General features: G+C 26.5%; 1 protein-coding gene across 1 annotated transcript in view; it reads right to left on the bottom strand.

Annotated features, from left to right (window-relative positions):
* The window catches only part of LOC111627072, a 54,908-nt gene that overhangs the window by 2,649 nt on the left and 39,800 nt on the right, over nt 1-12,459 (bottom strand). The window contains exons 8-9 of the mRNA XM_023370627.1: nt 9,730-9,943; nt 3,272-3,414 (exon numbers count right to left, since the gene is read on the bottom strand). Coding sequence (XP_023226395.1) covers nt 3,272-3,414; nt 9,730-9,943 — 357 coding nt within the window. The remainder of the gene's footprint in view (nt 1-3,271; nt 3,415-9,729; nt 9,944-12,459) is intronic.

Genomic DNA, 12,459 nt, shown 5'->3' with positions numbered 1-12,459 from the left:
TATTTGCGTGAATTCTGAAAATGTCTGAAAATGAAGCTGTTGTGAATATTTATTACGATAAAAAATTTACAAGATCTGCCAAAATAATTTTTAAATTTTTTGGAGAATTTCTAACTTTAAATAAATCGATTGAAGCATCGTTGAAAAAAGAGAACAGGAAGGAAAAAAATTGTGTCCTTTTAAAATATGGTTAATTTTAGAAGCCAAAACAAAGCTCTCTCGGTGATACACTTTTTAAATAAACTAACTTATCATTAAATTTATTAGAGTATATAAAATAAAATGTTTAATATAATAATTATAGTAATACATCTTTTTGATTTCTTTTTTTAAATTTAAATGTTTTAAGGCTTTTAACCGAGACAACTAAAAATATCTCTGAGGAACAAAGCTAGAAATATTCTACAGTAGGTCCCATAAGAAAGAGAAAATCTCACAACAGATCTTTTGCTTTTACTAATGAATAATGCAATCCACACATTTTGCTTTAGGCTTCTTGATATATCTAGTCTTATATATGCTACCAACTAACTCAACTACATATAAAAGAATTAATTTACAGTCCATCACAACATTTTCTTATAAATGTAAGTCTAATCTTTCTTTAATATATTACGTAATTAAGCTAAAATCAACACTTTAAAAAAATAATAAACAAAACTTTTTGCAATACAATTTTCAAAGCCCATAAGGATAAACTTAATTAAACATACCAGAGAGAAATGTATTAAATCAACATTTTAATAATATTTTTTTAAAAATATATTTTACGTGTTTATTTGTTTTAATTTTCAATAGGAAAAATGTTAGAGGTATGGTAATTAATTTTATTGTCATTATTAGATTAAAGACCTATAAGATTTAAAAATTTGAAAATAAAATTTTAAATTAAAAAAATATTAATATTTATTCATAAATATTAATTAATTTTTAACAAAATATAAAAAATAGAATCCAATATTTTAGTTTTTAAATATAAATAAATAGTCTCTAATCGGTGAGATGTAAGTACTAAAAACTTTACAGGAATAAATATATAAAGGATATAATGTTAGAATTTATTTTGAAAGAGGTTATTTTCAGTTTTTGTATTGAAGAAGAATGCAGTAAAAAGATGGAAAGATTAAAGCTGAAAAATCCTTTTAAAGAAAATTTATTGCAATTTCTTTTTACTATATTTCTATAAATATCAGTATGAAGTCAAAGAAAAATATACTGTAATTGCTCGTTATAGAACAAGATAAATCATTCAGTCCATAACTTTATACAATATTAATCTAGAATAACTCAAATAAAGATATCAAAATGGAGAAAATGAACCGAATCATTATAAAATATTATATATATAGACTTTTATAAAGTATTATTATATAAAATTATAAATTATTATTTTATAAACATTTAAGACATTAATTAGTTTATAAGTAGTTCTAATAAATGTAGCAAACATTAAAAATTAGTGAAATATTTTTATGGGATAAGAAAGAAGTTTAAGATGAATAATGAACTGATGAAAATTAATAAGATTAGTGGATTGTATATTAAGTGGAATTATTTTTTTTTTTATTTGATTGATGAATAGGAAAGAACAAGTATCTTACGAGGGCACTCAAATAATCTTAATATCCAGTTTAGTATCGAATGCCATCTAAGCACTTGTCTACACTTGTCTACAAATCTTTCTTTCTTTTTTTTTTAGATTAAAGAAGGGATAATATTGTAGAGAAATTTAAATCTATCAATATTTACTTTTCAATTTTTTCCTTTTTTTAAATCCGGATATTGTAAACGATATGCTCTTTAAACTATTTGATTTCGAGAGGAGTTTTATTATTCGATATGACGTTCAATATTTTGAAAATCGACAGTTTTGTCTTTTATATATATATAATTATGGATTTAAGTAGTTTTAACCGCTATTAGATTTACACGAAAATTCCATTTTGTCAAATGGAATTTTCACAAAAGTCGAGTTGTACAGTACGTTTCATCCAATCTTTCTAACTCAACTAATCGAGTAGCGAATGATACAAGTACGCAAGTAAATGGGAAAAAAACAAAAGAAAAAAGCGAGATTTTTTTACAATAACATGTGCAATTACCATTAAAGAATGTAATGTAATAAAACGAGAAAAAATTAATTTATATCGAGAGTATTAATGTTTCATAATCGGTTAATTTCATTAGGTTTTGACAAGTTAGTACAGCGGGTGTGAATATTATACATATATATAATCAAAAAATTTACTCGTAAGCAAAACAAAATGACGTAAGAATGGGCCAAGTGCATATCGATCCTTAATTCACAAGAGACGAGCCAAAACTGCTGACGTATTCGAACGTGTCGTATAACACGTACGTAGAATTTACTGTTATGGATAAATACTAAACGAATTATAGCTATATGGAGAGAGCGAAATTACAGAATGTTACTGTATAAGCCAATTTCTTTAGTTCCAACCTCACATTTCTTACAGAAATGTATGATTTCTCTTATAAACTAGTCATTGGACTTCAAGGAAATTTTTAAGTTATAAAACGTTAAAAACGTACAGTTATTTTCGTCTAATATTTTAAGTATACGAATTTATTTTAACATAGAATACAACCAACGAGTTATTTTAAGACTGAAATAATTCTGAAATTCAGAATCAAATAAAATTCATCTTTCCTATCACAGATGCTGTATCGTTTGAATGGTTTATACAGGTCTATGTCAATAAATAGATAAAAGCATTCGTACAAAAACTGTTATCTAATTAATAAAATTATTAATTAAATAATATTTTGAATGACATTTCATTAATCATTTTGTAAAATAAGATTTAAATAACGTTTATTATATTTTTTTTAATACAAAAAAATTCTCTTATATTTGCGTGAATTCAATTAAAAATATTCAAAGACGTCAAAATTGATTAAAAACTAATTAATTACAATCAATATTCTGTAATATAAGCTTAATTCTAATGAAAAAAGTTTTTAAAATTTCTTTTTAAGTTGTCGAACATTTCACACATCATTTATAATTCTGCACATTTGCTTTATTAGAATTCCTCGCATGTTACCTAAGTTTTGACTTAAACATCAATACTAAAATTTGCAATTAAATTATATTAATATTCAGATATAATAAATAGAATTTATTTAATTTTAATAAATTTACTCTTTCGTTTGTACGTGTTTAATCATTTCAAAGGGTTTAAATATAAAATTTTAAAATTAAAGTGTGAAAATTTGTTCTAAGTTTCTATAGTTTTAAAATACCAACCTGATTATCATTAATGTACCAGTTAAGTACGGCTAAATTACTGTAATTGGTTGTACAGTTAATATCGACGCTATCGCCAACTTCATATTTCGGCAAACCTCCTTTGATAGTCGGTTTCTTTTGACTTGCAAAGACTGGAATAACTGAGCAATGATAACTTTTAGTTATAGATATAAATTATACATGCACAGTATTAATAAAATTTAATTTTTAAAAAACCGTTTATAATTATATTCTATTTTCGAGCTTATAACTAGGTAAAATTACTTTATTCTCAGTAAAACACGTGTATACATGATCCTAGTTACGTACGACTTCTTAAATTATACTCGAACATTTTTATTAATGGAAATCGTGTCTTCAAAGATTAACATCACGTATAGTAATATGAAGCAGATGCAATGAAAAGAATCAAATATTTTAGTTGCTCTCAAGATGATTAATTTTCTTAACCGATGAAATCGTGACGAGGATAGTAAGTAACAGTTGATGACGTTTTGTCTTAATTAAACTAGGATACCACGTCCTGCACTATATATAGCACCTGGCGATGAGAGAACCAATTTTCTCGACGAATTTCGTTCTCTACTTCAACTTCAATTAATTAATTCATTGTTAACAGCATGAAAAAATCAGAGAACGCTTTAGGTGTCGTTGACCGGAATAGGCAAAACTCCAACCAATCGCATGTCCATGGGAAGTACACTAAATGTTCAAAAATCGTAACCATCTCCTATGTGCCAACTACATTTTTAAGCAAGAAAGAACAACAATAACGTTCATAAGTTTGAAACTTTATTACACTTTTTCTCTCGCTATTTAAAAATCAACTTTTTAAAGGTCAATAACAATTTTTGAAAAATTTTCTTTGCCACAAACTAAACAATGAGCTTAAGAAACTAAAATTTCTACTTTTTATAAGCAATGTAAATTATAAAGTATTCGTTTAATATAAACCGTAAATTATGATTACATCGTCGGAATCACAATTTAACAAAAATGATAACATTTTAACATTTTATATATTGCTATTATGAAAATGTTGTTGTTACTCCACAAATCACCATTACTTTAATGATACTCGTAATTTTTCCAGGCATAGATTCAACAAGCTAGCAACAGAAACCTGAAGTAATCTTACGTTGCCAAATTCGTATTAGGAACGTATTTTCTCAGATTTCTTTTCTTTCGTCTACTAGAAATTTTCAATCGGATTCATATCTACTAAACTTCTAAGCTTCGATGGTACTGATGTCTTGCATGCACGACACATTGTAGCTATAACAAAAAGAATGTTTAGATAATGGTTAAAAAATGAGTAAAGAAAGTAAAACAGGAATTCTACTCACCATTTTGATATATGGCAAGGTGCCAACCTTAGAAAATGGCTTCGAACAGATCGTAAGAGATATATATTATCGGTAACTCGGTATGTTGGTTCGAATCCGTGCTTCCATCCTCAAATTAGAGCTTTCCGGCCGTATTGCTATCGAACATCCCCAGACCTTACCACAGGATGGATGTTTCACGGTTGACAAAGCATCCCATCCCTATCTTTTTTCTTTCGGACTTTCTGCGTAAAAATATTGACCTCTTGCCACCGAAAGAAAATATTTACTTTTTACTGAAAATATTACATTATCCCATTGCTGAACCATCCACTTTTTTCTTCTTCTTTTTTTCCTATTTTTAGTTTACATAAGAGCAGTTAGTAATAGTTTCTCCGATGGAATTTTGTTTCAATTCCCATTCGATCTCGAACTGGCAGCAGTATTTTATCTAGTTTGCTGGCACAGAAGTTTGATGTCATTCATTTATTTGAGCATTACTTATGATATAGATCGATTACTGCGCTGGAATTCCTCGACTATAACTATAACAACCCGGTGGAAATTTCGACAAGTGAAAAGGTATGACTAAATCTCGTGTTACCAATATACATCAATTTAGATAGCTTGAAACATCATGAAACTCACTCGTTTTGTAGAACCAAGTACGAAATATTGACTTCATAAATCTCGCACGTGGTTATTGGAAGAAGCAAGACGAAGATAATATTCAACTTTTTATTTATTTATTTTTTATATATTTTTATTGATCATAATTTTTTTTTGAAATAATTCCAATCATAAAGGCAAATATCAGCTGGTGACATATAAATTAATTTTAAGAAAGATGCGAAAAATTATCAGTATACCTTTAAACGATTCACTTGTTTTCGTATTTAATAATTATCTACAATTTTATAAATTTTAATAACAAATATTAATTAACACGATTATATACAGTGTCCAAAAGTCAATTATATTTTATGAACAGTTAAAATCGGTTCGGAGCATCCACGTTTAAGTATTCGTCATGATTCAGATGCTTCCACTGAAGCGACTAAATCATGAATAACACGAAGCTGTTCCAAAGTGATTTTAACTGTTCTTTAATTATATCTCGGTTAACTGACTTTTAGACCATATTTTATCAATTAATCGTTGATCGAATTTCAAAGACAGATTATAAATGCTACAAATTAACTTAAAATCTTCGAAGAATCTTTGCTCTAAGAATTTTAAATTCTGAATTTCTTCAGATTTTATAATGAATTTACTTTATTTTCCATATACAATAAACCTGTTTAAAACAGACTCTTTACCAAACGGAAAATAAATCTCGAAACTAAATGATTTGCTACGTAAAGTAGCATTATAAACCATACACTTGTTTAATGCGGAAACGGAAGGTTTATTGGGAATCAATTGCCTAGCAATCTGAGTAAAGCGGAATTTTTTGGTTTAATTGAAACTAAATTTTAAATTATAATTAATGCGGGCTCGGTTGATAGTCGACTCCTTAGTGACGATAGTTATCGTTTATCATGTTTTTCCTTGTTAAGACTGTATTTGCATTGTCTAGAAGCTAGGCAATACAACACCGCTATCTCCATAGAAGAGTTAACTAGTTTCTCGGGAATGATGAATATTTGAAAAATATACCCACTATATTTGTGAATATAACATCACATGCTAAAAATTTTGGTAGTACAGTAGTTACTAAAAATAAAATTAATTTGATGTATTCCTATGTTTTTTCTGTAATTAAAAGGACAGAAGCCACCTGACAAAATTTTTAGGACTAAACAAAATTCAGGAATGCATTACTGATGCATTATCTTTGAAACATGGCGAATAATCAGTTCTAAATGTGAATTGTAACATTTTTCATATTTTCACATTGTCTGCATTAATTAATAAAACCTTAATCGTTCATAAAACAAAAAATTCTGGTCAGTACCATCACGTTCTGTTTTAGACAGGTTATATTGTATTTCCACATTGATAAGTGGATGAGTAAGAAAATATATTTATCTATTTTCTAAAAAGTTAATTTATTACAGAATGGTGTAAGTTATTTTTTACTAAAAGTATTCATTGGGCTGCAATTTGTAAAAATTGTGGACCTATAGATTCCCACTGTCGACCGTCTCTCAGTCCTTCCTTGGTCTCGAGAACGGTGTTAGATAAAGTCGAGACCAGATATGGAAAGCTTAGGGGCAGGAGGTAGGATTAACTATATAGGAACTTCCGATATAGACCGGAAGTCATGTGATATTAATTCAAAAACATTCCCCCAGAACGAAATAGATGACCGGCACGATACTGTTGCTATCAGGAAAAGTATGATGTACAGGGGCAAGACACTACTAATTTGAGATGGAGAACATATATTTTAAATTAAAAAATTGCAGCCTGAATTAATTTTTTCTCGTTTTAAAATTAGTATTATTCTACAAAAATCGGTGGGAAAAAACACTTAAAACAGTGCAAATTTGAGATATTCTTTTGGGATTTATCATTTATATAAACTATATTTTTATTAAAATTATTTTATAAATATAACATATAATGATAAGTTAAAAATATTCGAGATAATTTGTAACTGAACTTAATCGTCAAGTTAATTTCTTTCGTTTTTAGTTGATGAGGAATAAAGTTTTCATCAAAAATAAAAATCGTTAGTAACGGTTATAAAACTATTTAATGGACATAATTAGAAAATAATCACAGTTTTAAAAAGTTGTTAAATATCTTCGCATCAATAATAATTTACGATAATTTTAATTATTCTCGTCTTTTCTAAGTAAAATTTTCAACAAATTAATCAATCGTTACGATCAAGTAAAGTAGCTATTATTGCTGTGAGGTTTTATTCCCAGTTTAATTTCTAAAACAAACCTACCAAACAATTAAAAACATTCCTTAAAATCGCATAAATTCTGTTAAAATGATGTAATGTATTATTTTATTAAATAGAGGAGTGCATTCTATTAGATGATTAATCTAACTCTTTCATGTTTCATTTACTTAAAGGGTTTTTAAACAAATAACTAGCTATTACTACCCTATATTTTAGTAATAATGGAAATTTTACAAGCCGCATCATTTGAATAATTGTTATTTTTTAAACATTCTATTAATTATGTTGTAACCTGAACTAGCCATTTAGCGTGCAAATAGATGATTTAAGTCTGCATTAAACCGCTAATGCTAGACGAAACTCTATAAAAAAACTTCAGTAGGAAAAAAAAACCCTCAAAGAGAATAATAATGTTAAAATAAAAATATTTGTTTAAGCTTACGGTTATATAAATTTTTATTGATTTTTCTAAATTTGCCTAGAGTAAAATTTTAATTGTAATTAAAAGAATATTCAAATATTTACATTCCAAACAATATATGATAAAGTTTATAATTTTAATTAAACACAGAAAATTTATAAAAATGTTTTGTTCTTTCTTCTCAAAACTGTTTGAAACCAAAACTCAAACTTTATTGTGTAGCAGTTTCATTTATTTTATTCTCTTTTCTGTAATAAAATTGTTCGTTACAACAATATAAACTTCCTTTCTGTGGTAGATAAGTTTTATCTATGATTTTTCTTCATTGATTGGATCACTAGTGATCAAACTTTCCAGTTAAATTTATTAGAAATATAAAGAACTTAATTTAACATCAAGTAAACTTTAAAATTTATTAAATTAATAATAAAAATATCTTAAATTTTCTTAGATTATCAATAAAGTCGCATAGTTCTCTGTAGAAAAATTTCGCTTAGATACACAATAATTAATTTTTATAAGCAAGAAAATTGTATAGACTAACTTATGTTTACTTTACTTTAAAAATTTACTAAATGAAATTTAAAACTGTTATTAATTTTCATAATTTAAATCAATACGCTTTCATAAAAATTGATATTTGGATACAGGCGAATATAAATTATGTATTGGACATTAAATAGACAATATAAATTTTCTAGAAAATTAATTTTATAAAATCATAATCAAAATAAAAGATTTTACATTTTGTAATTTTGTTAACTAGCAAAATGAGTCGAATGATTGTGGAATTACGTGTTTCATTGAATGAATCTCATGGGATGCAAGCAATTTGACATCCGTTCAGAAGTTTCTTGTTGTAAATTGGTTCAGTAATTATAGATCCTTTGCTATTGTTACGGATTAATGCTTAATTGTGTAAATTATAATACATTAAAGAAAAATCACTTATTAATTATAATAAAATTAAACTTAATGATAAAGTTTTAACAAAGATAATTCTCGTTTATAAAAAATTTATATGTAAATGAAGTGAAACGTGATTGAAAAAGAGTTTTTTTTTTAATTAGTGAATTTTTAATCAATGATAAAGACGTGTAAAGATTGCATAATTTAGTATAAAATTTATAAATATTTTATAAGAAATTTTATTTAAAAAGCATAAATATTGTTACAAGATTGTCTATTTTCAACGATTTGTCAATGGATAAACTCTACTCGAGAAAAAAAATAAAAAAAGTAATAATGTTTCTTAGCAAATCCATTACGTTATTAAAGAAAAACAATATGTTAGAAGTATTAAGATTAATTACTCTAGTGCAAAAAGTCAATTTTGCGAAATTAAATTTTTCTGCAGGTAGTGTGTGTGTGTGTATATATATATATATATAGGCTACACTTGAACTTTTAATAATAACATTTTAATTGAAAAAAAAATAAATATATTGTCATAAAATTGTCATCGAGTCATGTTTAATAATAGAAACAATCTGATACTCGCGTAAAAAATATATTTATGTATATTTTTTTCAAGTTTAGATAGTAAAAATAATAATAAAGGCTGAAAAAATTTTTTCTTAGTTATTAGAATATATTTCAATTATCCTGATGTATTCGGCATTAAACTGATGAAGATAAATTTTTTCCCCTTGTAGAAGTAGAGAAAATTTTTATATTTGTTAAGTAGACGGCAGAAACTGATATTAAAAAATGAAGTAATCATCATGTATATTATTGAAGTAATTATTATCTATATCGTAAAAAAGTTTCGGAAACTCTTACAGAATTTGCAATTAGTGTCTAAACGAGATATTATATTAATTCAAGGCAGATGAGCATTTATAGTTACCATTCTGGACAGGCTTTCTAGATCCTCTTTCTCTTATAACGAGCTCTTCGCTGCTACTAGAATATATTAACGCTAAAGATGCTTTGCAGTGCAGCTTCATCACTCCTCGACGAAAATGGCGATGATCTAAGACTAAAGTCAGACGAATTCTAGAACTCTGTAAACCATCCGGATGACGTAGGATTGGATAGCGGGTTTCGAAATTGGGATTTACCTGAAGTAAAAATACTAGACTTTAAACTTTATAAATAGTTAAGAGATTTGAAGCATAGATGTGTATAATTTATCTAAATGGCAGAAATCGGAACACCTGTCTTTCGAATAAATACAAATTACATGTGTTAGAGATGTCACTGGAAAGAGAGGGACGAGGCGCACGTGATAAATGGAATAGGGAAAGAAGATGCTATTAGCGTTGTCAAGAGAGTCTGGGTGGATCGCAAGAGAGAAGTAAATGTAGTGGGATGTTTATAACATCATTTAAAATTGACGCTTCTAAACTGTATTAATTACACTTTCAATTGATGTTAAAACTACATTCTCCTTTTGTTGTCCGAAGCAATTAGTATTACCGTTTTGTTGGGACAAATTATAAAAGAGAATAACTTGGTCATTTCTTTCCATCTGCACGTATCGGAGGTAGATGGAATGTTAAACAAACTCTAACTCCCTATCTCGAGCCAATAGGAATTCGTAAAAGATTTCCGATGCATTGTGCCTCATAGTGATTCCAGTAGAATACAATTATTGGTGAGAGGAGCGATGTAATGACAATAGGAAGGAATCGTTCCTAATTACAGTTGACCATCCCACTGGATTCGTTTTCCTCCAGCGGCTTAAGCTAACTCAACTACACCAGAGTTGTCGTCTCCATATACTCTGCATCATACTCCTTATATTATTTTTATGCTTTTCTCCCTTTTCCATCCACAATCCCCTTGTCGATAAACTATGCTGATTATAATAAACTCTATGTTTATATTCAATGAAAGCTGAATAATTATATTAGCAACTAACTAAGAAACATTCCTTACTTCTTGCTAATTTCATTTTTATAAACCAAACTTTTTCATTTAACCACTCTTACCTTCAATTTATATAACTTTTATACTTTATATAAACTTATATATATTTAAAATGTCTTAAATTACACATTTTAAACGAATTTTATCTCTGAAACTGAAGCTAATTTAAATTTTTATAGTGAAATTATTCCATTTTTAAAAATTAATTTCACTCATATAATATTTTTAAAAAATTTTCTTCACGAGCTTAAAAGAATAAATTAAGATTTTATTTTTAGTTTTTAATTGAATTTTATTTATGTAACTGAAAGTAATTTATCATCTTATCAAATGCATTCATGTAATTTAAACAATTTTGATTCCTCATTAATCTCATTTATATACAGCAAAGAAAATTAAAGAGGAATCAAAACTACAAAATCTTAAATTCTTATTAATTTCAATTGTATAATTAGACAATTTTACTTAATTATAAGATACATTTTAATTCGTTTCATATTATTAATTAAATTTTATTTTAATTAATGATCAATTTACTTCCTATTTAATTAAAAATATTTTATTTCCTGATAACATTTTTATACGATCAGATTTATTTTTTTTGTGTGATCCGAAACAATATTGATTTATTTTTAGATGACCTTACTATATTTATACGTTCAGATTTTCATATGATATATTGATACCGAATTCAATTTTACAGAACTTAAGATATAGGAGGATTACAGAAACCATAATTCTCAATAAAAGTAATAAAAAAAGTTAACTGCTGATCCAGACGTTCAAATTTTTATTCGACAAAAAAGAAATAACACGATATTATTTAAATATCAGATAAGAAAAATCTTAAAAAGAAAAAATATATATAGAAAATTTATTTTTGAAAATATAAAAATAATATATGTATATATCTGTATATTTTCTTTATGTAAAACAATGAAATACTCGCAATAAAAATTTGATACCATCTCACAATACGATACTGTCAATAAATATCTGACATTATCAAAATATCACAACAAAATCCTATTTTACTTCGCTCTTTTCCTCTTAGGCAAAATAAATATAAAATAAAAAAAAAAGAGAAAAAGAGGAAGAAAGGGAAGAAACCAGACTGTATTTTTTATACTTATTTAATTTTGTATTACTTTTTGAAACAACTGCTTTGTTTAATTTACAGCTGGAGTATTAAAAAAAAGGCTGATTAAAATGAAAAAAAGGCATCTCAAGAAATCATTCATTTTCTCAAATTATTGACTTTAGTCAATTTAAGACGGGGAATAAAATCGAAAACAGATTAATTTAGAGTTTAACGTTACTTTTTTTTTACGGTTTTTATTGTTATTTTTCTATACTAAGTACAAAAACTATATAAATAAGCTACTGATGAATATTTAACAGTTTCTAAGTAACCTAGATCAATTAAACGTGTAGTCTCTTCTCAACTCTTTAATAAAAAGAAGAGGAGAAGAAATAAAATAAAAAGTTTCTCGAAAACCTACGCTAAAATTCGATTTTCCAGAAATCTCATTAGACCGTTTCGTATATAAAATTTAAACGTGCCTATGTGATAATATGTAATTAAAACGTAAAATTTAAGTAAATCATGCATATGTTATAATCGGTTTGGAGATCCTTGATTAAGTTACAAAACAATCCGATGATAATCGAATATTTTCAACAATACATCTGACATTTTCATCTA

Source organism: Centruroides sculpturatus, unplaced genomic scaffold (genome assembly GCF_000671375.1).
Source record: "Centruroides sculpturatus isolate CEXI.00-Female unplaced genomic scaffold, Cexi_2.0 scaffold473, whole genome shotgun sequence".
NCBI classification, from domain to species: domain Eukaryota; kingdom Metazoa; phylum Arthropoda; class Arachnida; order Scorpiones; family Buthidae; genus Centruroides; species Centruroides sculpturatus.
This window is presented reverse-complemented; position numbering and strand designations above follow the sequence as displayed.